Source organism: Mus musculus, chromosome 7 (genome assembly GCF_000001635.26).
Source record: "Mus musculus strain C57BL/6J chromosome 7, GRCm38.p6 C57BL/6J".
Lineage (NCBI taxonomy): Eukaryota > Metazoa > Chordata > Mammalia > Rodentia > Muridae > Mus > Mus musculus.
In genome coordinates this window covers 98,885,936-98,912,764 of record NC_000073.6, presented here as the reverse complement: position 1 = coordinate 98,912,764, position 26,829 = coordinate 98,885,936, and the positions used below count along the sequence as shown (strand labels likewise).

Here is a 26,829-nt window from a genome sequence, read left to right as displayed (position 1 = left end):
GAAACTATGGGAAAGTCATTTATAATGTAAAATGTTGGAAGACTGGATGTATATAGTACAACTTAACCGCAGCCGAGTAGAGATATCAATGTTGGAAACAGAAGTCATAGACAGAGTCCATTTCTTTGATAGGAACTGGGTCTCCTGTAAATGCTGCAGCCCAGGAACTGATCCTCACTCGCCAGCCAGCACACGGCAGCCGATCCTCACTCACCAGCCAGCACGCGGCAGCTAGGCAGTGCTGTGGGCCCACTCTCAGAGTTGAATACACGTGCCAGCTTCTCTTATTTGCACCCTTACCTTTTAACCGTTCTTGTGCATAGAGCTGAATTCACACTATCTGTCTTGTGTGACAGTTTTGAAGATTAGTGAAAATGTACAAGCTGCATGGCACACAGATCATAGGGTGGAAATGAACCATCCAGGCGTCCTCACTCAAGGTTAAGGCTCAGAGTGGCAGGGGCTCACAAACCTGGGGTGCAAATTCCAATGCTACAGGAGTCTTTCTTGTTGCGTTTGGTTGGTTGGTTGGTTGGTTATTTGTTTCAAGACAGGTTTTCTCTGTGTAGCCTTGGCAATACTGGAACTTAATTTGTACACAAGGCTGACCTTGAACTCATAGACATTCATCTGCGTCGGCCTCCCAAGTACTGTGCTTAAAGGTGTATGTTACCGTTGCCCCTTCAGATTCTGCGATTTAACTTTATCTCTAAATTTCAAATTATTTCCAAATTTCCCTACCACATATATGGGTGCTCATGTGCATATATGTATGCAAATATTTCTGCCTTGGTGAACATCACCATAAACAGACTGTTAGATGATTATTGAATTAACTGCTATTAATGATCAGATATATTATTTGTGGAGAGTATATTTAGAAAATGTCCTTTGTTCCTTATATACTCAAATTTATAGTGACAGTTTTTTTTTCTTATTATTTTGTGTGTGTGTGTGTGTGTGTGTGTGTGTGTGTATGCAAATACAAGACTGAGATCAATGTCTGGGGTTGTAGTTGGGTGTGTAGCCATACAGTAGAATAGTAGCCTAAACTACTCCCACATACAACAATCTGTGTAGATCTCATGAATGAGTGGAGGCAGACCTGCTGTGGGACAGCTCCCTCCCTCGTGTGAGAAACAGGTGGGAAGGCATTTTCAGTGCCTTAGCTTCACCGCTCTCGAGGGCAGCTGATGTATGCCTTGGAGAGTGTCTGAAGCCCTTAGTGCTGGATGCTTAGACTAGATGCTGAGGCTTCAGAACTCCGGGCGGCAGGCCTAGCTATGTAAAGTGTTTACATTACAGCCCATCTATCGTGGAAAAGACTGGCATGTGTTTATAGATGGGCTTGGGAAAGTATTTAGGTCATTCTTGCAACCAGGAGGCCCATAATCAAGTTTTTATGCTTTTCCCTGGAGATGTATGTTGCCAAGACTCACTCTGAGACGCAGCGTGCCTGCCCATGCTAGACTCTCAAAGCAGCCCATCCGCATCTTTGAATGAGTTGTAGTTCCTTCTAGAAAGGCGGGTTTGGACATGGCAGGGCCCTTTTCAGAGCTCATGATCTAGCTCTTTTCAAGTTAGTGGGACCCCAATATTTGGTCTTGAGTTGAAATACTAGAAAACAATCTTATAGAGATTTTTAACTACATAAGCCTTCTGAAGTTACGTCTTTGATGCATATGTACATTTTTAATTTCTTGCTTTCAGTTTCTGCAAACCAGTTCTCTTTGTAGTCAGCTTCACTGTAATCCCATCACGAAGTGTTGATCTTTTAGTAACCTTTATTGAAGCCACATATTAATCCACATTCCCTCACGGTAACAGACGGTTTGTATCAGCCATCTCGTGCAGCTCCGCTCAAGCCCCATGTGGAGCTAATAAACCATGCAATAACTAGCCGCATGTGCACGCGCGTGCACATGTGCGTGTGTGTGTGTGTGTGTGTGTGTGTGTGTGTGTGTGTGTGTGTTTGTTGTCTAAAGTGAATTTCTCTTCTGCCAAAACCTAAATGACAAAATGATTCCTAAACCCCAGAGTCTTTCTTGACCTAGAAAAGTTGTGTTTAAAAATTAAAACTCAGACTGAGTGCTTGGATATGAAAACTGAATTCTCTGCTTAGTAGGGGGACAATCACTGAGCAGAGCTCTCAGAAATACACTCACACTCATTTTCAAATTCCATCTCTGAAGTTGCAGAGGGCGGTACCTGCTAATGTAGCTGCACTCCCTCCCCACGCTGTGTAAACCGGTTCATCCCAAGCCCTTAGGAGCTCCAACATGGAGGTCAGCCTGTCTCACTTGGTAAATCTCACAGCCACTGGAGAGGCCTCGGGATGTGATGGCACACTGTAATTTTATACAAAAAAGGGAGGGTGGGGAAGGAACTAGGCCCTGGGATTTGGCAGAGCTGTAGATGGTGCTGCGGTCTGCATGTGCTCGGCTTTAGCTGTCTTTCCGTCTGTTCCATGACTGTACAGCCAGCTCCCTCCTCCAGGCTGTTCTTTTGCGCCCAGACAGTGCTGTTTGTTAGTTCATCCAGGGAAACCGCACCTCACTTGTCCGTTCCCATCTCGGTGTGATCTGCATGCTCTTTTCCTCCCAGTCACCTACAACCACCAAAGTGCAGAAAGACTTAATTGCTTCCATGACATCCTAGACCAATCAGAGGAAGCTGAACTTCAGGCTAATTGAAACCAAAATTCTACTCACTGCCCTGCCTCTGGGTGGTGGCCCAGGAAGACTTGTTACAAAAGGTGTTTATTTCAGAACCTAATTTGAGGCAGTTAGACCCAAAGTGATATTCTATTTGCTGGTTCCTTGTCCTTCCCCTCCCCAGTAGGGAGAGGCAGAAGTAGCTAGATATAGGGAAGTGGTACTGCTTGTAGTCAGTGACTTTGGTGGGCTTTGATGGAACCGAGGCAAGGTCCCAAAGAGAAAACAGCTCCTGGCTCAAACTTGTCTTCCTGGCTTTAACTGCTGATCCTCCTGCCCGGACCTCCCTGGTGCTCTGAAAGCAGACCTCAGAAGCCCTGTTCTCTGGAAGTGAGACACGTCATATTTGTCAAGATTCTCTAGAGAAACAGAACTAATGGTGTGTGTCTCTGTGTGTGTATGTGTATTCCATACATATTCTATATAGTATTATATATTATATAATATGGAACTTATTAGAGTGGCCTACAGGCTGTAGTTCAGCTAGTTCAGCAATGGCTCCCTCCCAACAGAAAGTCTAAGAATCAAATAGTTGTTTGGTCCATGAGACTGGGTGTCTCAGCTGGTCTTCAGTATCTGTCAGAATCCAAGAGATATAGGCTGTGATGCCAGAGAACGGAATGAACAAGGACAAGCAGACAAAAAGCAAGAGCTTCCTTCTTCCGTGTCCTCTATGTGGGCTGCCACCAGAAGGTGTGGCCCAGATTTAAGGTGAAAAAACATGGAATGCTGAAATTGGGTATGGTGGCACATGCCTATAATCAAACATATGGGAGACAAAAACAGGAAATTGGGGATACAAGGCCAGTCTGGGCTACATAGCAAGTTTCAGGGCAGCCTGGGCTACATGAGACTTTGTTTAAAAAAAAAAAGTATTAATGTATTGAAGACAATGAGAGGAAAGTATGTATGGGCAAACTCTGGAATTTAATGAAAGTGGGTAAGATTGAGTGGAAGAAATGGCGAACCAGGTGGCGCACTCCTTTAACCCCAGCACTCAGGAGGCAGAGGCAGGGGATCTCTGGTGAATTTGAGCCAGCCTGGTCTACAGAGTGACTAGCCAGGGATACACAGAGAAACTCTGTCTTGGAAAAAAAAAAAAAAAAGGAGTGCAAGACAATTGGATTCTCCTGTCCCAGGACCATGAGTGCTGCTGAAGGGGTTGAGGGGAGTGGCAGTGGGAAATGTTAGCAGCAGCATTTAGGAAGATGGCAGTGGGGGAGAAAAGGCAGAAGCAGTTGATCTGGAGACCAGGCATTGGGGTTCTTTCACTAGCAACCAATGGCACGTTAGACTACTTCTTTGGTAGTACTTAGTAATAAGCAGAGTTTATATAGAAACATATATGATAGGAGCTCCTTTTTTTTTTTTCCTTGAGACCAGGTCTCATGTATCCCAGGCTGACCTTAAACTCTGTATATAGCCCAAGATGGCCCTCAAGTTCTGGTCCTCCTGCATCAACCTCCTGAGTGCCAGGATTACAGGGCTCTGCTTCCATGCCCAGTTCCCGTGGTGCTGGGGACCAAACCTAAGGCTGTGTGTATGCAAAGTGATCAGTCAGCCAGCCCCACAATACAGACATCTCTCCTGTATTCTCTGCTGAAAACTGCAGACCCGTGTGGTGGGCGACCTCGGAGCTGTAATCAAGAGGCTCCAGTCTGAGCAAAGGAGATGCTGTGTTCCTTTGTGAGCCTTGCTTCTTCCTTTATGGAGGCTGTAAAGGCGGCAGTCCATTGCCTCCCTGCCCTGTTGAATTCTGAAGTGCTAGCTCAGCACAGTAGTGCAATGCTACAAACACTTAAGGCCTCGGTGGAGGCTTGGCGTTCCCACATTTTCATTTCTTTGCCTAAAATCAGACTTAAGAGAATTTTTTCACTGTGGTCTCTGAAAACAACTCAACACCCACCGTCCATTGTGAAGCCCGAGAGGCAGCTGACTGTGTGTTGGCCCAGAGACACACAGTTTCATGCTATTCCGCATAGGTCTTTTTTTAATATTTAATATTTTTCAGTATGAATCACAGGTGAAATTTTCATGCCATGTGTAAACAATTTCACTTCTTATTGAAACAATGAATCCAGGAATGTCATTTTGGGATATCAGCCATTTTGCTTTTATCAATGTATGGAAAAAAATGCTTTTATATTAATACAAAGAATGATGTCATTTAATATGGAGTAGATCTTATAATTCAAGGCTAGCAAATCTCAGGAGGTGATTTAGGTCACCAAGCTAGGTTTGAAGGGAAGAGAATTTTTTCCCCTGACCTCCCGAGTGCTGTTACCAATTTTCTCTTCAGTCAGTGGAGTGGATACAATAGAAGGAACAGCTTGTGGAAAGCAGGCTCTCGCTGGTTCTGTGTGCACCGATGAGTCCTGGGGAATTTCCCACTGGCTTCAGTCCTTGCCAGGGCACCTTCTAGTTCTAACAGCATGTTTCTGCCTTCTTATTTGATGGATGTATTCACTCAGAACATCCTAGACGCTCACTTGTGTTACAGGAGTCTCCTTTAGAGTCTCAGTTCTAGAGAGTAAACTGTTTTAAGTATTACTCAGAAAATCAACTGAGTGCTGGATGATCATGGATTAAATTAATCTTTTGGTAAAGTTTTACCTAACTCTTAAATTCACTTTTTCTTTCTTTTATTTTTGTGCTGCTAGCAATAAAACCTCAAGAGCCCCCCCCCTCGCTCACGCTCACACACAAAACACAGTGAGCGTTGTAGAGAAACCTAGAGTGCGGCTCCCGTCAACAGCGACACTAATACCTGTCATTTGATTTTTTTTTTGAGGGACTGGAGAGAAAATGGTTCAGTGCTCAGGAGTAGCAGTGCTCTTGCAAAGACCAGGGTGTGAGTCTCAGCACCCATGTAGGGTGGCTCCTAGGGACCCAAATCCTCTCCCAACTACACTTATGCAAACATACACAGAAATACCACTTTACACAAAATTAAAAGTAAGAGGGGTGGGAAGGTGGTTCTCTGGTTAAGAGTACTTACTGCTCTTGCCAAGGACCCAGGTTCAGTTTCCAGCACCCACATGGTGGCTCACAACCCCCTCTAACTGCAGTTCCAAAAGTTCCTATACCCTTCTTCTGGCTTCTGTGGGCCCAGGCCACGCATGGCACACCTATATATGTGCAGGCAATATAGTCATACACATACAATAAGAATAAATTAATCTTTTTCTGATTTAAATAGAAGATTTCCTATGAGTTATGTCTATGGTGTTAGAAACACTTACCAAGATCTGGGAGTGGAAAAGAGTAGGTGAAGGCCTAAGGTTGGCCATATTGTTTTCAAGTTCAAGGTGTAAGGTGATGGTAAAGAAGAGCCATTAAATGCTGTGCCTCGGCTGTAGTTGGTGTGGCCTTTGTACACTTAAATGTTTGCTCGTTCAGGAGTTCACCGTCCTGAGCATTGCCTAGCATCTGCCAAAACATCTTTCAATTCCGTTCTTTCGTTGCAGCTGAGATACCAGCATGGCCTGGGGACTCCAGACTTGAGGCAAACTCTTCCTAACCTGAAAAACTTCATGGAGCACGGACTGATGGTCAGGTGGTGAGTATCTGCTTGCCTGACTCCCACAGCACGGGTGTGGGTAACACGCCTGCCAAGCTTGCCGGACCCCCACATTGCTCTGTGCCTGCCTGCTCGGCTTTCTGCTGCCGTGAGATAGCCAAAGAGATAAAAAGGCAGCCATCTCAACGTGTAACGTAACCTCTGCTCTGGCTAAGGCAGCAGAGCACCCTCTGGGTGAGAGGCAAGTACTAATGGAGCCCTAGAGTGTGCTACTGAGGCAGGTGAGGCCGGTCTGACTCCTAGAAGAACAAGCAAAGAACGGGAGCCCCAGGACCAGCAGCCAGAGTTAGAGTCTGAGCCCCAGGGTTGCTACTAAAATGTACCTCATGTTTGGTCACCACGAGCTGTCCCGTGCAGGCGGGCTGCTGATTACAGCCTTAGCATTAAGTGAATCACATGACTTGAGGAAGTGGAAAGTCTGTGCTCGCGCCATTCAGGGATCCCGAGGCTTGTGTCCTGGAGCGTGGGTGGTGACTTAGCAAATCTTGTAAGTGGGAATCAGCCTGAGAAGGTGGTAGCTGGCAGTGGCCAGTCTCTGAGAAGTCGCTCTGGCTTCTGAGCCCAGATGTTCTTGTATAATGTGTGGGCTTGAAGTCCGGCCTCTCTGAAACTTGATTTCCTCATGTTGACCTCTGCAGTTAATCCTTAGCAGTTTGCTGTGAGGATGAGGTTCGAGGTGGGAAGTCTAGTATCAGCTTCATTCTCTCTTGTGCCGTGAAGACGGACCCTGGGGATAATGAAAAAATGACATCTCTGGTTGCTCTCTGGCATTTATTTCTGTCCCATATGACCCTCAGAATGACAGATTTTAGACATCTTCCTTTACAAAGATCCCCTCTTAACCAAGTCTTAGCTCAGAATGTCAAATCTTGATATTGACTCCAGTGCCCAAATGTGGTCAAAGAATCAAAGTTTAATGCAAAATAATAACCATACCTGTGTTGACAAAAGTAACTGCAGATGTGTGTGTGTCCCCTTCCCTGTAACTCTGAGCCAGGCTCTCTGGAGGGTGGTATAGTGCTCCAGCCCGGCCTTCCAGGCATGGAATTCAGGAGGTAACCCAACTCTAGCCACTAACGATAGCAGGAACGAGGCAGCTGCAGCCCTGCCTGCCGCATCACCAAGAGTCGACCCCATCCTAAGCACCAAGCGAACCCGCATCACTTACTGCGGGAGCTCCCTTCCCTCTGATAGACAGCACCACCTCTCCCGAGTACCCATGGTCTTTTCCACACTTCCTGTTCTGTCTCAGACTTTAACTTCTCTCCAGAGGCTCATGCCTCCTCCTTAATTATTCTAAGATGTAATTGCTGTACGTCTGGACGCGTCTTGAGGATGTGCAATAAACAGCATCCCTCTTCCCCCGTGACATTTGGAACCATTTGAGAGCGAGGATATAAGAGACAGACTAGTGTAATCAAAATGTCAGGTTTATTACTGATAAAGCCTCTTGGAAAAAGTGGCTTTAGATCTGTAATAAAAAGGGTTTGCAAAGACATCACTCAAAATTAAACTTACTCAGAACATTAGCCCAGCTCTCCTACAGAGGAGGCCCTCAGCACACTGCAGAGAGCTGTCAGCTGACTCCCTGGCAGGGCCCACGGAATGCTGAGCCAAGATGTCAGATTCTGCCCCTAAATCACCCACAGAAAAGTTCTCTAGCGAGAGAGTGCAAGTGGTGGGACAGAGCCCCACGCGGCTCCTGAGGCCGATGTGCTTAGCCGTCCCAACCCGTATGCCGTTGCCGCTCGCAGGGCTCTGTAAAACACCAGGCTTATTGATTTGGAATTTTGTTTGAGTCATTTGGTTGCTTGATGATATTGAGTCTTACCAATTATAAAGATGGCATCTCATGCTGGGTGTGATGGCACGAGCCTGTGATCCCAGCTCTTGAGAAATGAGATGGAGGCAGGTCAGGATTCCACTGTCATTCACCATGAGAGTAAAGCGAAGCAGTCCTTCCTCGAGTTTCATATATCCCAGGTGGCTCTCTCAAATGTGTGATTGCCAAATGTCACGGCGTATGCCTGTAACCTCAGCACTGAGGAGTAAAGGCAGAGAGAGAATTGGAAGTCGAAGATCTTCCTCAGCCAAAAAGTGAGGCCGGTTTCATCTACATGAGACCTTGTCTCAAAAAAAGAAAAAGAATCTCCCGTGTCTGGTTTTGGTTTTGTAAGAGCCTCCCACTAGAATGAGGACCCATGATGACCTTTCCTCCTCCTGCTCTTTGGAGCAGTTCTTCTGGGATAGGGCGTGTCTTAACAGTCTGACAGAAGTAAGCAGAAGCTCAGTGGAGTTTGCTCATCGGGGGAGCGCTGCTTTGATGTCTAATGATTTCAGGACTGGTTGTGTTCTGTAGTATTTATGTCCTTGCTAAACTCACTCTGATCTGATTCTGTGTTCTATCAATGTGCCTACTAAGCTCTGTCCCACCCTCAAAGGTCACTGTCCTGAATTATCCTGGTCAGTGTGTGTGTAGCCTCTGACTCCTGCCTTCCTCTCCCCACCCCTCTTACTCATCCTGTCTTAGCCACCGGCTTTTCTTATCCAAACAGCAGGATTGGCGCAGCTCACCTCCCTGGTTCTACTTGTCCCATTCTCCGGGTGTGTGTGTGTGTGTGTGTGTGTGTGTGTGTGTGTCTGTGTGTCTGTGTGTCTGTGTGAGAGACAGAGACACAGAGAAAGACAGAGACACAGAAAGAGCACAGCAAGTTATTGCAGCTGTAGATAGTAGGGCCTTCTGAGAGGCTTACAGACAAGCTACGCAAAATACTCACTCACCTCAAGCCCTTCTCCTGCCCTTCCCCACTTGCAACAGTCTTTTCAGCAACTCGTTCTAAGTAAGGCACAGAGAAATGAAATGACTGTGAGTGCCACTGACCTGTGACCCTGCAGCAATAAAGGGGAATCTCGGTCTCCTGGCACTGGCATAGCAAAACCATTAAGCCCTGAACGTAATGTTTACACGGTGCCCATCCGTGCCAGCCATCGAGGTGCGTTAACAGGAGCATGCAGTAATGGCCACTTTCTGGTCTCTCATGAAAACTGGGCCACTGTTTTCAAGACACAGTACTGGGAAAGTGAGTGCTCCCAATAATTCCAAGTCAAGACCACCGCAGGAGGCCAGGCTCCACAAGCCTAAACAAAGCTGGAGCAAGCTGTTTCAGCCTCAAGAAATCCGAGAATTTCCCTAAGCCTCTGTAGACTGGGGGTCCCTACCCTACCCCAGCTTGTGCTCCTTAGGGCAAAGGCCAAACAAACTCAGCTCCTCCTTGGAGAGACTCTTAATGTCTCAGCTCCCAGGGGAGACTTAGCATCTTGTGCAGTGGTTTCCACTGGCAGACAGGTCCTATGGAGGTGCTGCTGTCTGGCCTGCTGGAGTTGAGGATTGCAGGCTGGCGGAGGGAGGATCCATGGGTGCATCGAATTCCTTGGGGAAACATCCAGGTTATATGACAGCTTATTTTGTTTGATTTTGTAAAGAAAGGACAGTGATAAAGGCTCTTTTAATGAAGTAACTTTTCTTGTATATTACAAAATTCTTAACTAATATTGTCACCCTCCACCTGAGCAGTTCTAAAGTGGCCCTTTGTCTTCATGCACACTGTGGTGTGGGGGTGGCTCTCACTGGTTTTTGACAGCTCTTTCCCAGATGACCCCTGCTTTCCCATCCTAGTGTCAGGAACCCAGCTAGAGCTGCCAGGTGATGCCAGTTTGTCGAGCAGAATTTCAGCTTAGAGCCCCATCCCCAAATGCTCTGCTTAAAGTCACCCTGCCTATTCTGTTAAAGTCATTCCTTTCTCCTGTTCTCTTCCCACTACAAAGTGGCGTAAGAGTCAAGTCAACGGAAAGAGCACGGACTGTTTGATGCTAACGCCTCTGACCTCAGTCTCTGGGCAGAACTGAGGGTGACAGGACCTGGCTGATGGTGGTGCCATTGAGATTTAAATAAAGGCCCTGCATGCCTCACTTAGCAGTTAGTGTGAATGGATAATGAGTAGCAGGTCATAGTTATAGAATCTGTTTTTAAAAATTATTCATTCTTTGTTACAGGTATTTTGGTTTTTTAGCTTACAAATAGGTATTCATGTGGTTCTTGTGTTTGATGCAGTGGCTTACTCTCTTAAACACTAATGGTATAAAATGTTAACTTTAACTAAACCTTTCTGCAGACCCAGAGAAAAGCACTCTACAATCTGTTTACCTGCACATATTGGTAGCTTCTACATTCTTATTATTAAAAATCCATTTACTTAAAAACCTTTCTGTATGTGTCCTGAGAGAGCCGAGGGCTCGATCGTGGTTCACAGCTCAAAACTGAGGCTTACGGTTGACTTGACCAAATCACATGACAGCCACAGAGGACAGTTCTTGTCACATGCGTGCTAATGTCTCCTCTGTGCCTTCCCTGCCTCTACATCCCTCTGATACTGGGCACCATTGTCCTGACACCTGTTACCTTCCTGAGGGCACCCCCAAAGTCAAATCCAGAGTCTTGTAGAATGATACATGGCAAGGCTGGCAGTGTTCTGAGGGAAGCTTACCCAGGTACCTCATAAGCTTTGTAAAACCCATGAGAACTGGAATGCTGGAATCCGGCCTCTGTTCAGTCCCTGCTCTGTAGCTAAGAAGCAGGAAGAGAACCCAGGGTGCAGAGCGTACTCGCCTGCAGTCTTTGTCTTCCGTGAACACTTGACAAAAACATGATTTCAAAGCCCTCTGTTGTGCTTTATAAAGGAAATTTTTATTCTAAATTTTACTTTTTCTGCCCAATTTAAAGCATAAATTCACCATTACCTTCATGCAAGAGAATGTGATACAGCAGAGAAAGAACCCAGCTTGGGGGTCAAAAGGCATGGATGTCAGTTTCTGCTGTATCACTTAAATTTCATAAATTATTTTTTAAATATCAAGTTATTTTTATTGATATTAATAGAACCAGTCCTGTTTCCCAAGCATAGATATGTAGAACAAATGAGATATATCTGCCAAAGGGGTTATAAACCAAAAAGAACTATATAAAACCATAAATTGGGCTAGAGAGATGGCTCAGGAGTGAAGAGGGTTTGCCACTCTTCCAAAAGTCCCAAGCAAAGCTGCCAGCACCTAAACTGGGCAACTCACAGGTGTCAGTTAACTCCAGCCAACTCCAGGGGGGGTCCGATGCCCTCTTCTGGCCTCTGTAGGTACTGCACTCACTTATGCACATATACACAGAATTAAATCTTAAAAAACAATGGAGTAAAAAAAAATTTTTTTAAACCCAATGGAGTAAATTTTCATGCATTTAACAACTCAAGTTTCTCCTATGCATCTTGTGCAGTGCAAGAGATGAAGGAGATTTTAAAAACAAAGTTCATGCTGTCTGGGCCTAGTTCACATTGGTTTAGCTTCTAGTCTGAAGTAGCTGTGACAGATTGAATGTTTTGAAGGGCATGCCTTGCAGGACATTCTCACACAGTAATCTCTCACAGTAGCTGTGACTCGGTAGGTAAGGGGCTCTTCTCTTCACTGGCAGACTCTCCAGACCCTTGCTGCACATGCTCTGCATCCTCCCTGCTCCTCATCTTCCCTGCTCCTCATCCTCCCTGCTCCTCATCCTCCCTGCTCCTCATCCTCCCTGCTCCTCATCCTCCCTGCTCCCACATGCTACAGTCTTCTTTTCCTTTACAAAGAAAGAGAATCGAGCTCAACAGCTTTAAGTAGAAATAGTAGGAAAAGGTCCTTACCCAAGAACTCTGGAACTTAGGGTGGGCATTTGTTTGTTGTTTGATACAGGTCTGGTGTAGCCAAAGCCGGCCTTAAACTCTTGGCCCCCCGCCTCCCACTCAAGGGCTGGGATGACAGGTTGGCACACATAGGCTCAGCTGTTTCAGTAAACGTCTGTCTACAGTAAGCAACAGTGCATTCAAAATCACCACTACGCAACAGCAGTCAGAGCTTGGAAGTCCTCCCATCTTACAGACATCTTCCCTCATCCTTTCCCTTAGTCATGCCTGTGCCAGATTCAGAGCAGGGGCTCTGGCAGGTGACCTCCAAGGGACTTAAAACCACAGCTAGCTGATGATAGTCTTTAAATTTAGATCAAGTGACATTGTCTTTGAAGTCTCAAGAGTACTACTTAAGTGTCACACGGCCTGCTTTTGAGAGTATGGCTCTTGGGCTGGCATCCTAATACAAAGGGTGGAGCCCTGTGGAAAGGTAATGAGAGAGGAAGTTTTACTGGAGTTCTTTACTCTTGAGATAGCCTTGATGGGCCATCTCCCTACCCCTGGACTGGAACACACAAGGCATATGGGCATCTGTGGGACTTTAAAAGACCTTGGGGGGGGGGGTTGGGGAGACAGGCTCCTTCCATAACTCATTCCAGAGTTTAAACACCCTCACTTCAGGAAATTCTTCCCTATATTTAACTCACAGCCCCCCTCCTGCGGTTAACACCCATTTCCGCTTTCTTCTGTCTTCAGTCAGGATGGAGAACAGCTGTCCAGCATCCTCTGTGCGCAGACCTCTGCCAGTGACAGTTTTTTGTTCACTGGGGCTGCCTTCTCCTCCGCCTGCAAGTCTGATCCAGATTGAAGATGTTTGCTTTGCATGTTTATGTCTAATTTCTGTTTGCTCCTCCTGATTATAAAGTAATATCTACTCAATAAAATGTAGACGGTATGAAAAGTAGCCACCAAATACTGAGATGGGAACACTGTCAGGACAGCCAGTTGTCAAGGCCCCTGTGTCTGTGTCAGGCCTGAGTAACCAGCATGAGCAGCAAAGGCAAGCAGCAGTTTTCTGGCAGCTGCATTTTATCAGGCGAAAGGAAACAGGTAAGTTCATTTTTAATAACATATTTGATTTAACTCAAGTAAGATGCAAATTATCTAGCTAAGATAATACCAACATATACTCACTACTTTAAAATTATTTTTTTAAGATTTCTTTATTTACATGGCTGTATGCATACTTATGTGCACCACATGTCCTGGTTCCTGCAGAGAGGCCAGAAGAGGGCAATGGGTCCCCTGCAACTGGAGTTGAGGTGTTCTAAGCGGCCATGTAAATACTAGGAACCAAACCCAGTCCTCTGAAAGGGCAACAAGTGCTCTTAACCACTGAGTCTTTGCTCTAGACCCTTACAATGACTAATACAATATTTTAGCTTCCTTTACATCTAGCATGTCTTAGGATTGCCATATCTCAAATCGGAACAGCCGTATTGAAAGCCCCAGGTACACGGTACTGTATGCACCGTGAGCTCCATACAGAGATAAATCGCAAAGTGGAAAGTTGAAGCTCAAGCAGAATGCCAGGGACCCCACGTACGCTTTGCTTTATATATAAGGCCTGGATACACACAGGTTGCATGTTATTCAGTCTTAAACGCCCTTCCTTCTCTAGCTTTCTGTCCTCCAGAGAGAGAGAGAGAGGGAGGGAGAGGGAGAGGGAGAGAGAGAGAGAGAGAGAGAGAGAGAGAGAGAGAGAGAGAGAGAGAATGAATATCTCCATGCTCTCACTCACATGTTCTCCTTCCCTCCCTTCTTTCCCTGATTAACGTCCTCCACGGTGCCCATTAGATAGAGCCTCTTCTGCAGAGCGTCCAGCTAGCTCCCTTCTCACTGTAAGGTGCATAGCACACACTGAGGTGTTATGGCTACAGGAAACCTGGTAATGATAGGGACCTTCTTTATGCATCTCTTTATTCCAGAGCCTCACAGGCTAAGTAGCAGATACAGGTTCCAAGATGTGCACCAGTGCAAAGCTGGGTGACAGAAGTCCTGCAGTCGGGGTGTGGCCAAGAGATTGCTCAGATGGGCATGGTCAGAGGAGCTTCCGAGAAAGAAGTGGCACTTGGGTCCGGTTTTTGAGGGTAGTTATGTTTAACTGAATGGGAAGAGAATTCACAGAAAAGTCACTTGAAAGGTCACTATTTTTCAGGTGGCCTCTATCACATGCTAACAAGGACTAGCAGATAGCTGACTCCAGGGTTCATAATTACAGTAGATTTCAAGAAGGCTTACTGATAAGCTCTTTGCTAACCCAACCCCAAAATGACCACTGATCATTAATCCCTGGGTTTAAGCTCAGCTTAGAATACAGCTCCTAGCTTGTGAGCTTGTGGGTTTCTGCTGAGAGCCTTCTCTGTGCTGCTGTACAGCAGCTCTCCAGTGAGAGAGTACCTGAGGTATGTATCCGTGCAGCCAACCAGAGGTTACCAGGCCAGGAACTCCTCCATCACTCTCCTGACACCCCAGGAGTCCAGACTTACACTTTCCCAACTTACAAATGGAGAAGTCAAGGGCCCGAGGGACAAACTCACTCACAGATGACACATCCGTCAGACCACTGAGATGTGAACAGAGCCAGTGTGGAGTCCAGCTTTAATCCTCATCTAAAACAGCCTCTCACGCTGTGTTTAGAATAACGTGTGCTCGACACACAGGACCCTCCACCTGCTGCTCCAGCAAGGAGATCCTGATATTACTGCCTGCTGTTTTCATCCAGCCCACGGGCTGCACCCTGGCCTTATCGTAGACTCTCCATCTTCAACTTCATTATAAATCTAGAGTTGGGCAGGGTCTGGAGCTCAGTAGTAGAACATTTATTTGCCTTCCACACACAATCCCCACTAGAGCCAAAGGAAAAAGATGACAAACCAGGGTTCTGCTTCTAGAGGTGCAGACTTAGGCCCCCTTCCGCCTCACCTTGTTCTTAGCGCTTCTGCTGAGCCTCTTGCTTCTGCACAGCACACTCTGCCCATGCTTGCTTCTGTATCTCTGTTGCCGGGGCCGTAAGCCTATGGTGTGCCCGTATTCTCTGTTCAGCACGTGGAGCTTCTCAGCCAGCCACCAGGCCTCCTCCTTCCCTGCCCGCATTCAGCTTGGCAGACCCTGCAAGTCTCCCCTCTCCCCTCCACTGCACAGCCTGCAGTCTCTGCAGCCACTCTGGGCCCTTCCTGCTTTCCCAGATCCATCACTGTGTGCTGGGGGTGTGGGAGTGGGGATCCTTGCCTAAAACGCGTTGTGCTGAACGGCTGTTACTGTAAAAAAATATGTGAGAAAAATCAGCTTACAAAAAAAGAGAAGGTCTGGACTGGAGAGATGGCTCACAAGCTAAGAGTACTTGCTGTTCTTCCAGAGGACCTGGGTTCTAGTTCCAGCACTCCCAGGTACAGATGGTGGCTCACAACCACCTATAAACCCAGCCCTAGTAGATCTGGTGCCCTCTTCTGGTCTGCAGCTAGTGAAAATTTCTATCGACCCTGAAGACCTTGACCTTTTTCAGTTTATTTCTCTATCATGGACTCTTATCCTGTGTTCACACCTACATGGTACATGTCTGAGGTAGTCATTTTACATTTGTGTCTTGGGTTCTGTGGTGCATGTCTGACCCTACCACTAGCTATAAGCCCCATAAGAGCAGAAGTGTGGCTTTATCCAGTTGCTGTCAGATCCCAAGTCTAGTGCCTGGCCTGTGTGTAGTAGATACTCAGTGAATACTCAAGGTTGAATAAATGTGTTGGCTCATCATCCTGCTACTAAGTATGTGCTGTGCCCTTCAGTAGTTCAGCGGACCCCAAAGGACCCCTAGAGTGCTCAGTCTGCTATGGAGCAGTGATTAACTGGGGACCAATTGTAACTCAGGGGATCCTGCCCAAGGCCGCAGCACCCCTCTCTGTGGTGGCAGAGTGATCTGGTTTTCTTTTAGAGCAACAGGCAGCTGAGTCCTGTGGTTTAGATCATGTCAGGTTTTATTAGAAACTTGATGGTAGCTCAGCGTTAGCATATCTTTCAAAACCTTCATTTCACAGTTTCTGTCATTGGCCTCTGGAGTCTCACGCTTCCTTTAGCTCCTTTCCAAGGCTGGTTTTAAATTTTGAGAGCATTCTCAGGCCAGGGCTTTAATTTCCCTGCCGGGCTCCTTCTGAGGCTGGGTTCTGTGAGATTGTTGTTCCCCTGGCTTCCCTGGCAAATGGCAGAGGGTTCTCCTCTCCCAGATTTCAGCATAAACAGTTTACTATTCCCAGGTCTCGAGTGCTGTGCAGACTCGGCACGGGACCTCCAGCTGTCATTCCTGGACCTCTTTCCATGCTCTTGGAGGATGTTACTTACACACCACGTAAATGACATCAAGATGGGCTATGTCTATTCCTGCAGACCATTTTATAGTCCCCTGAATGTCTGATGCCTGACTGAAATTTCAGTATATTAATTTGTCCTGATGTCCTAACGTGAAAGTTGATGGGTGATGGAGCTGACTTGACCCATCCCAGGACCTCCCCATGGCCCATGGACAATCTCTGTATTCCCATCCCAGGAGGTCAGCTTTGAGGAGGGGCTCGGGCAAGATGCTCTCCACCACCGTCCCTAACCTGCGCAGGGCCTACTCCCTTAAACTGGCTCCCGTTGCCCAGGCCAGGATGCTTGATGGCCGACCACCCCATCACATCCTGGGGAACTGATTACCTTGGCTGCTTATTTTGTCCTCTGCCTGTGAGCTCTGTCGTCCCCAGATCCATCTTTCCATCACTGCTCGGTTGAGACTATCTAAAGGCTCCATGTTCGGCTCTGCCTTTTTATAGTTTGCTTATTTTCGTCAGACTTTGGCAGAAATCCTCCTAAACAGAGCCCAGGGGAAGGTGGCCACTGACACACATTTCAGCCTGTGCTTTGGGCCTAAGATTGTTTCTATTTTTATTTTGTTTGGAGTTTTTGTTAGCATCCAGGGCAAAGATTAAGCACTTGCACTTATCTGGTAATGGTGAGAGGCCCTTAGATCCCTCGCCTGTGGGCAGGAGACCCCTGCTTAACCCTGTTAACCCCACTCTCTCTCCTGGGAGATAAGATCTAGCTGTTAAATTTGGCTTCCACAGAGGCCCCGACTTCCACTTGATCAAAGAGTGGGAGGGGAGAAAGATAAATCCCACCCTTGGCTACGTTTTGAAAAGAGAATAGCCGTCTAATGTATGGAGGTTGTTTTGTTTTGTTTTAAACTAACTTTATGTCATAATTTCTTAGCTGCCAAAAAGATGTAATCCTACCTCAGCCTCGCCTTGGCGACCTGCTTTTGGCGCCGGGCACAGCCCTGTCACTACTCTGCATTATTTTAGCAGTAATCTTTTAGAAGGTGAGAAACGATTATTGCTTTTTAGCACAGTTGACATGATATTGGCGCAGAGCAGGGCCTACAGCTTCAAACCTGATGGCCGGACCCCAACCTAAACACCGCCAGATAGAGCGAGAGGCTGCGGCTGCTGCAGGGGCGGGGGGGGGGGGGGTTGAGAAGAGTGAATGTTATCTAAAAGTTTCCCTTTCCCCTCCCCCACCCCTAGCCCCCAGCCCCCTTTCTTTCTAAGCATCCCTGTTCCTGAGTTGTAGCTGTAGATTTTGGCTGGAATCCTGAGAATCAGGATTTAGGGTTTTGACCAGCTGTGATCTGATAATGTTCCTCAGAGGAAACATTGCAGAAGGGAAAACGTATCTGAGCTGTAGTTTCCCCCATGAAGCAACGGGGAGAGCCCCTGCTGTAGACAGATAAAACATTCCTCCTCCATGGATCTGAAAGAGAATGGGAGGAGTCATTTGAAAATACAGCCAGCCCAGCTTCACGAACTCTCTTGATGTAGTAACTTTTCATGGGTTTTCTTTGTTCCATTTTTCTCTCGCCCTCCATATTTTATATGGCTTCGTGGCTAAATTAACTTCTGAATTGTAATTGGTGTGAGAACCCCTCACAGCATACAGGGCTCTAGGAAGGAAAGACCAGGGTGCTACCCACTCACTGGCCTCCCATCAAGGGGAATCCGAACAAGTGGAGCCACTTTGCTGACAGCAGGGGCCTTAAAGTTCTGGGAGCCAAGACAGAGGTGGGAGGCAGCCATACTACTCATTACTGTAAGCTCAGATCTCTACCTGGGGCCCTGTGACCTTAGTCAAGTTCCTGACCTCCATGTGGCAATTTCTTCTTATGTAAGCGGGGGTGCTGTTTGCTGTGTGACATTGTATAGATATGTGGTGTTGTGTAAAGCTGCTAATGGGTGTTAGCCTTCTGAGCGGTAACTTGGTGACTACCTGTTTGTTGTACGCAGAGTTTTTCTTTAACTCCTCGTTTTAATCCTATTTGGTTTTGGTTTGCTGGGTGTTTTGCTTGTTTGTTTTGTTTTGTTTTGTTTTTAGGTTCACTGTATAGCCCTAGCTGGCCTGGACCTCACTAATGACATCCCAGGCCAACCTCCAGCTCATGACCAGTCCTCCTGTGTCTTTTAAGATAACACAGTGAGCTCCCAAGGATGTCAGGAAAGAGCATGGAGTCCCTGGAGCTGTAGTTACAGGCACTTGTGAGTCTTCTAGCATGGGTGCTCAGAACTAAACCCTCCATTCCGCTTGAAGAACACCAAGCGTTCCAGCCCCTGTTGGTGGCGGTAGTATTTCAAGGCAAGGTCTCGCGTACCCCAGGCAGGCCTTGAACTCAGTAAGTCTGCTGCTGCGGATGACCTTAAACTCCTAATCCTCCTGCCTCTATCTCCCAAGTGCTGGGCTTACATGCCTATGCCACCCACCATAGCCAGCCACGCACTGCCGTAACTGGTTTACAGCAGGGCCAGAGACGAGTAGAAGATGTCAGATATCGAGAATCACCTCTTAGGCTAGACCTTCCCACTGGAGGTTTTCTCTCCTAACCACTTCTCTTCAGAGGAGCATCTGGCTTCAGTCACAAACAGGGCATGAAGAGAGGAGGTGGGCCAAGGATGGTAGAGTCAAACTGGGCTCTGCCCTGTTACAGGTGATGGCACCACAGGTTCGCGTACAGGCTATTAAGTTTCTGCCCATGGTCTTCTTGACTTAGGTCAGGGAAATAGAGGTTTCCTTTTTACAAAAAAAAAATCTCTCCATGAGCTAAATATATAGAGAAAAATGAGGCTTTAGGGGTTCAGGGACAATTGGAATGTAGACCCCAAAGGATTCTGGGAAGTTCTTGTGGTCCCTAAGCAGCTGGTAGATCATCTAAATAGGGCATTTTAAGCATTTCTCCTTTATTCAAAGCTTTCTTCACCTCATACTTCAAGAGGGAAGGCACTGCTGGCTCACCGCAGGCAAATCCTGTCCATTGATTCAGTACTTTTCCCCCAACTCTCTCACCCTCACAACCACACTGATGCCTTGTTTTGTTGGTTTCTGTTTTGTTTTAGTTGGGAGTTTGAGACCGTGTCTCAAATTTGCTGTGTCGCCTAGTCCTTCGACCTCCATCTCCCAAGGGCTGGATTATAGACATGTGCCACCACCCCCTGCTTAGCCAACGATTTTAAGTATTTAGTCTTAAGCAAGGTCAGATAATCTATTATACAAAGGGAAAAACTGCCCCTGGTCAAGTAACCAGTAAATGGGGAAGTTGTAACCCCAAATAGAGGGACGGTCAAACTGCGCTGGGAGTGGAGTCCAGGCCTCTGAATATCTTTTCTTCAGAGAACAGTCTTTAGATGAAGCTGTAAGAGGACCAGGGAAGGTGACTGGCTTGGATAGCTGTGGACTCCCACAATGAGAAAGGCAGCCACCACCTTCATCTAGGAAAAGCCAAACCTAACCAGGATGTCCTCTTTGACTTTTAAACTCCATGCCACTTGGCTCCTTCTGATGTTCCTGAGAAGTCCTTTCTGTCCATCAGCTAGGTTTGGTCACTCAGCTGCCCCAACCGGTGGGCTCTTTAACAGGCTCTGCCTTTGGTTTTTCCCATTAAACTCTGCCCAATAAATCTGCAATTAGGATAGCTGGTTTGTTGGTTTGTTTTAATAGATTCTTTCTAATTGTAGCATTAAACCCCAGGTACAGTGTTTCTAGTCTGAACACATAGCAAGCCAGAAGACTCGGTCTCTCCGGGCAAGGGACTAAGGAGAGGCGGTGAACTCATTCGGCTTCCCGGAGCCTCAGACTCGGCACCTGGGGCTCAGAACTCCCAGGGCCCTGAGCAGGGGCTGGGGTCAGGAAGGACTGCCGTCTGTCCGTGTTTCCTCCTGCATCCTTTCTGACGGTCTGGGGAGGTTTGCTTTCCCTCTCCCCGTGCCTTCCTCCCACTGGTGACTCGGCAGATTGAACCCAGGGCTTCACCCATGTCCCATGCTAAGCTTGAATGCCCTCGTCACTGAGCTATATCCACATGCCTCTTGTGTGGGTGTGGGTGGGTGGGTAGGTGGGTGTGAGCGTGTGTGTTGTGAGTTTAAGTGTAGAAATTCTTTTTAATCAGTTTACATAATGTACAATTTTCACTCTATAAGCAAATTGTCGATAGCATTTAAAAATTGGTCACAATGAGTAAACCTGAGTTTCAGACTCTTTAATCAGATAAAATAGTCATGAAGTAAGGCTATAATCAGACAAAAAGTACCTTAAATAAAACCTGATTATCTGTATTTTTTTAGTCAGTTATTAGTATTTCTGATTGCTGCCCTTTTTACTTATGTTTACTTATTGGGCAAGTTTTCTAAGTTGCCCCCCTCACCCACACCAAACCCTGTGGATCCCAGGATCAAACTCAGATCATCAGCCTAAGATATGAACAGCCGTTTGTTTTCTAACAGTAAAAAGTTTAGAAACATCCTAAAAATGAGGGAATAATTAAATAAATTACAACATTCCATTCATTAAAGCAGCCTTTTAAAATGATATTTACCCAGAGATTTTAATAACATATGACAGCAGGATACAGAATTATGTGGGTTTTTTTTTAATTAAACATACATAAAATTGAAGTTTAAAAGGAAAACATCCAAAATTAATAGTGGTTACTTGATGGGTAATAGCTTATGGTAGGGTTTTTTATATGTAGTTTATATTTATGTTGTTTTCCTGCGAGTATAAATTACTGTGATAATTAAAAATGCATGCATCGTTAATGTATAATTTTAATGTCATCATGTCATGCCGTAGCTACTCAGAGCTCAGATGTCTTAAAAGTCTGGAATATCACTAAGATTCTGAGTGTAAACACACCCATTCTGAGTGACTGACTTTAATCTTGCAAAGTTCCCATCTAAAGCACACCATGTCTGAGACTTCCAGTATTCAATGCCCAGAGCTCACAGAACAAAGCCTAGTGCCCCACCACACCCGTGCTTACATGCATGCCACACGCAGTCCTTAGGGCAACAGTTTAAAAGAGCAGGGAAACTGGTCAGTGTGAGACCTGGGTCACAGGAGGGACAAAAGCAGCCCACACCCTGCACCCAGAGTCCTCAAAACCCTGCAGCTCTCCACTCGGTCAGTGATTGGGTTCATACCAGTAGCCCAGTCAGCAAGAAATATCTTCTTTGTACTTCTTTTTTAAATTGTGTGAAAGACTTTAATATTTAAATCTTTCAAAAGTTTTCCATTTCACATAACTCAGAACTAAGAGGGAGAAGACAGAAGTTGGCTAAAAAAGTAAGCGATGGGATGTAGCCATCCTTGCAGATTCTCAGAATAACTGACAGTGTTTTACTCTGTAGCTGGTGCCCTGTGCGGCCCATCCCCTTGCCTCAGCCTCCCACGTGCTAGGCCTGCAGACGCACTTCATCACATCTGGCTCTGTCTTACCATTTATATGAGAACATGGTTTTTGATAATTTTCCAGTTTATGTCAGACGCTTTCATTTCCTGAGCTGCTCCAGTACCTGAGTGATGCAGAGAAGAATGTCACAGAAGATGCCAGAAAACACCCAAGTCTGCCCGCACAGGAGAGAGGGGTAGACAGCCAGGCTTTGAGTTAGTGAGGCCCCTCTGTGGCGTGCAGCTGTGTTCCACTGGTCTTAGGATGCACACGGGGTTGGTAAAACTGGAACATAATGGCAGTATGGACTGTGGGTGCAGACGGAGTCTAAGACAGCTGTGGTTATTAGCCTCGAACAACCCACTCACCAGCCTGCCTTCACCCATGGCAGAGGCATGGGCTCTGGGGGCTAAGGATGTAACAGAAGGGTGTGCAGGGAAATTCTTGCTCCCTTCCATTGTAGCTGCAGGGAGGGGAGTCACATCACTTCCCTGTTGTACAGAGTCCAGGAGAGCTGAGGAGAGTTATAAAAACCAATGAGGGCCGTAGGATGTGTTCCTACCCTGCGCACAGCTGGGTGTGTCAGCATGCATTCCCTGCACCTACCTTTGTCAACCAAGGAGCAAAGATGAAAGTGAGGGGCCAGATGCCAGAGCTACACAGAGGGTATCAGGGCCCTTACCCTTCAAAACCAAAAGCTGTGAAGTGCCAGGGTTACACCCAGTGCCCTCTCCGACCACTCTGTCCTGATCTTGTCCATCCTGAGTCAACAGGCTGAGGGCTGCTGGTGCTGTCTGATGTGCTTGCCTGGTCCCCTGCAGGACCATCCAGAGGAAACTGAGGCTGGCCAAAAAGATCACAGTGGGCTTGACAACACAGTAACTGAAAACCTAGACGGAGACCAGCAGGCTTTGCTCAGTTGGGTTCTGCTTTTTCTTAGCCACAAACAGCCATTTGCTGGTCCACTTGCCCGGTTTGATAAATATCCCAGGGAGCACTTCTTATGAAGCTCACTGATACCGTGCTCGGGTCTGGCTGAGTGAGATGTGTTAGGCCAATGGAGGGACACCTTGTAAGTAACAAAAGAGCATAATCCAGAGAAGGCCTGGCAGGTGGGCAGGGGTGAGCAGCAGGCGAGCAGTGATCTGACTGCAGGCTTGTCTGTGCACACAGGAGACATTGTTGGCCCCTTTTTTTGTTTTGTTTTGTTTGTTTTGTTTTTGTCAGAGCACTTAACTGACATTCTGACATTATAATTTGAAAGTAGTGCTGCTAAAATAATTAGAAATCACCTTTGGCGATATTGGAAGCTTGGAGGCTCCCTCTATCTTCTGCCTCTGTGTCTCCTCTGACAGACTTAGTAGTAGCCAGTTGTTCTGTGGTTTCAGTCCTACCTAGTGACAAGCCCCTTAACCTCCTTGCATGTGTGTGTCCTCCCCTGGAGGACAAGAGTCAGATGGTCAGCCCCGGTGCCATCTGCTGATAAAGCTGTGTTGATGCTAATTTCACTCACACAGCAGCATCTGTAACTACAGTCAGCGCTCCTGCAGGCTTCGCTGGCGACCGTGGCTCATGGTCTGCTGCGCTACTCCCATCATTGATGGTTATTTATTGTCTCAGATTGACTCTGCTTTCTTGACAGTGCCTTTGTAAGGCCCGGCTGAAATGATATACATGAAGTTACTGAAGAAACTCTAAAGTGTGCTGTGGCTGGACAGTGATTATTTTTCCTGGCTCAAAGTAGGCACTACAGACCAAGTATTATAAAAACGTGTGTGACCAGCCTTGTAAAAGAGAAGCCATTTCCTGTGGTAATGTTTTATTAAAGAGGAAGAAGGGTTCCCTTGATGCTCTCTGTGTGGTTCTCTTTCGCTGGGTGATGAGTACTGAGTGTTGGAAAGGCCATCCATCAGCAAGTTACCATGGCAACTCATCTTGCATGAGCACTTTTCATAGGATTGAAAGTCACGGTCAGAATGGAAGCCCTCAGGGCCTGGCATCATTCACAGAAATGGCTGGGCCCATCGTACACTAATGTGTAGACCCAGTCTAACCAGAGCCTTCAGCTCCTCCCCAAGTGACATGCTTTCTGTCCCTCATCCTACCTTGGGTACTCTCGTCTTAAATATATTGAGTAAATTTGTTCCTCCTAAAAGGAAGTCACCAAAGTGAGCTCCTGCAGACGTTGTGGTGTTGCTTGCTTTAAATGCTATATCAGTCTAAGGTTGGTAGTAATCTAACTCTGCACGGGCATTTGGTTTTGGTTTTTAATCTCAAATCTAAAATATATTGTTTCCAGTTTCTGTTCCCAGAAGGTAACCTGAGTTCCAAAGCAGACAGTTACTTCTCGCTTTTGTTTGCCTTCTAGTGACAGACATCACATCTCCAATGCCATCCCTGTCCCGAAGAGACAAAGCTCCACGTTTGGGGGTGCAGATGGAGGCTTCTCTGCGGGTATCCCATCACCAGATAAAGTCCATCGCAAGCGGGCCAGCTCAGAGAACGAGAGACTCCAGTACAAAACCCCACCTCCCAGCTACAATTCAGCATTGACACAGCCCGGGGTGGCCATGCCCACCTCGGGAGACTCTGAGAGAAAGGTCGCCCCTCTGTCCTCCTCCCTGGACACCTCCCTGGACTTCTCCAAAGAAAACAAGAAAGCAGGAGTAGACCTGGGCAGCAGTGTGAGCGGAGACCACGGAAACTCGGACTCCGGCCAAGAGCAGGGGGAAGCCCTGCCTGGGCACCTGGCAGCCGTGAATGGCACTGCACTGCCCAGCGAGCAGGCTGGCCCTGCCGGCACCCTGCTGCCAGGCTCGTGCCACCCGGCCCCCTCAGCTGAGCTCTGCTGTGCAGTGGAGCAAGCAGAGGAAATCATCGGGCTGGAAGCCACAGGCTTCACCTCGGGTGACCAGCTGGAGGCGCTCAGCTGCATCCCGGTGGACAGCGCAGTGGCAGTGGAGTGTGACGAGCAGGTGCTGGGGGAGTTTGAGGAGTTCTCTCGCAGGATCTATGCCCTCAGCGAGAACGTGTCCAGCTTCCGCCGGCCTCGCAGGAGTTCCGACAAGTGAGGCAGGCAGGCAGGCAGGCAGGCAGGCAGGCAGACCGTAGGACCAGGGAGAGCCGCTGCCCTCCCTGGGGCCAAGCTTCACTTCATCTTTGAATAATTCCGACACAAATGATGTCAGTGGAGCAGATTCCTCGTAAAGGCTGACTTTGGGAACTGAGGGGACTCAGGGTCATTGGGTACCAGTGGGGCCAGTTCGTGAGATTAGCTTTCCAGGCCTGGCGGTTGTTTCTGGGCAAAGGTCGCCCTCTGCTTACAGCTCAAGTCCCGTTATAGGCATTTGTCTGCGGTTTATTTACACTTCTGTGTTCTCCTCAGAGGGAAGATGGGAATCTGTGTAACAGAAGGAGCTCACCTTTAGTTTCTCATAAGCATCCGCCCTCTCCATCATTTGGAACACTTTGCAAAATGGAATATTCAAAAATAACTTTCCACCCTTGAGAGGCCTGTACCCATCCTTTAGATTGAGAATAAGAAACAGTGTGATGGTCTCTGTTCCGGGCCCTCGGCCCTGAGAACCATAGTCAGCCTGCAGACCCCGCTGTTGCCCTGCTTCCTCAAGATGGGCCATGCATCCTGAAAGATGGGGCAATAAACCCACTAGTCCAAAGCCAGCAGGAATGATGTTCTGTCTCTGTCTAGTGTGCCATACCCTCATGAAAAATTGTCCTGTGGTGGACCCCAGGGGACCCTAAGAAACCTCACGTTTACCACAGTCAGATGGCAGCCAGATTTCTTTGGGGGCCAAAGTTTTTATGTGGTCCAAAATTGGGCACACCTCTGGCAATACACACCCCAGATAAAGACCCCCTAGATATAAATCCTGTTAACTTATTACTTTTCCGTCAGAAGGAAGCCATTATACATGACAAAGCATAGGGAGAGGCAGGATGCCCAGTGTGCAGACCACGAGACAGTTGAGATAGTTGGGTTAAGAGACTAGACAAAGCATAGCTGTGTGCAACGTCACGATGTTCAATTATGTTTCTAAGTCCATTGTCCCTGCACATTCAGACTCCATTCGCTGTTGCATTATACATTATGTACCCACAGACATTGCCTCAGGGTTGCAAGCTCTTAAAAGAAAAATTTATCCACATATCCATGTATTGTAAAGAAGAATAAAAGTTGAATTTACTTCACATGACCTGATTTCCCCCCCAGCTTTGTTTGGTGTTTTCCCTCTAACCCCTCATCTCTTCCGTTACATCATGACAAGGCTAGCCTGAGCTAAAGCCACGGCTGTATCTCAGCTGCTGCCGCTGATCTCATCTGAGTTTACATACTGTGACAAACAAGATGTGCTTCATAGCTATATGCCCCAGCTCATTAGGATGTAGCTCCTTAGCTCACAGGTCTCACAGTCACGTCCATATTACATCCAGGCATTCCTGGACCCAGCTTTCTGTTAGCTGCTGTCTTAGTCAGGGCTTCTATTCCTACATAAACATCATGACCAAGAAGCAAGTTGGGGAGGAAAGGGTTTATTCAGCTTACATTTCCACATTGCTGTTTGTCACCAAGGAAGTCAGGACTGGAACTCAAGCAGGTCAGGAAGCAGGAGCTGATGCAGAGGCCATGGAGAGATGTTCCTTACTGGCTTGCTTCCCCTGGCTTGCTCAGCCTGCTTCCTTATAGAACCCAAGACTACCAGCCCAGAGATGGTCCCACCCACAAGGGGCCTTTCCCCCTTGATCACTAATTGAGAAAATGCCTTACAGTTGGATCTCATGGAGGCATTTCCTCAACTGAAGCTCCAGCTGTGTCAAGTTGACACAAAACTAGCCAGTACAGCCACCATATTGCTAGATGAACTAATTCACACCACTATTTCCATATAGAAAATGCATAGACTTATTACACAGCAGACAGCCCTCCTGCAAATGGGTGCTTTTGCTTGGTCTGAGGAAGTCCATTTGTGGGGGTGAGGGAGGCTGCTTCACAGGGTGTTAGCAGGG

At 47.1% G+C, this 26,829-nt stretch overlaps 1 protein-coding gene and 1 non-coding gene across 8 annotated transcripts in view; one reads left to right on the top strand and one right to left on the bottom strand.

Annotated features, from left to right (window-relative positions):
* Positions 1 to 26,023, top strand: part of Uvrag (UV radiation resistance associated gene) — a 254,426-nt gene extending 228,403 nt beyond the window's left edge. For 2 of the 3 annotated variants that reach the window (XM_006508349.3, XM_030243116.1), the window contains exons 13-14: positions 6,182 to 6,273; positions 24,173 to 26,023. In XM_006508349.3, coding sequence (XP_006508412.1) covers positions 6,182 to 6,273; positions 24,173 to 24,875 — 795 coding nt within the window. In that variant the 3' untranslated portion in view covers positions 24,876 to 26,023. The remainder of the gene's footprint in view (positions 1 to 6,181; positions 6,274 to 24,172) is intronic. The other variant, NM_178635.3, reaches the window with a different exon arrangement.
* Positions 1,767 to 16,859, bottom strand: Gm8149. 5 transcript variants are annotated; one of them, XR_003946835.1, is made up of 5 exons: positions 16,752 to 16,859; positions 14,991 to 15,325; positions 8,126 to 14,169; positions 5,957 to 7,021; positions 1,767 to 2,608 (listed from the first exon to the last, which is right to left on the bottom strand). It is a non-coding gene; the product is annotated as a predicted gene 8149 (transcript). The 5 variants fall into 5 exon arrangements; XR_003946836.1 differs by lacking the exon at positions 1,767 to 2,608 and adding an exon at positions 4,074 to 5,249; XR_003946837.1 differs by lacking the exon at positions 1,767 to 2,608 and adding an exon at positions 4,074 to 5,237.
* Positions 26,024 to 26,829: the final 806 nt, after the last annotated feature.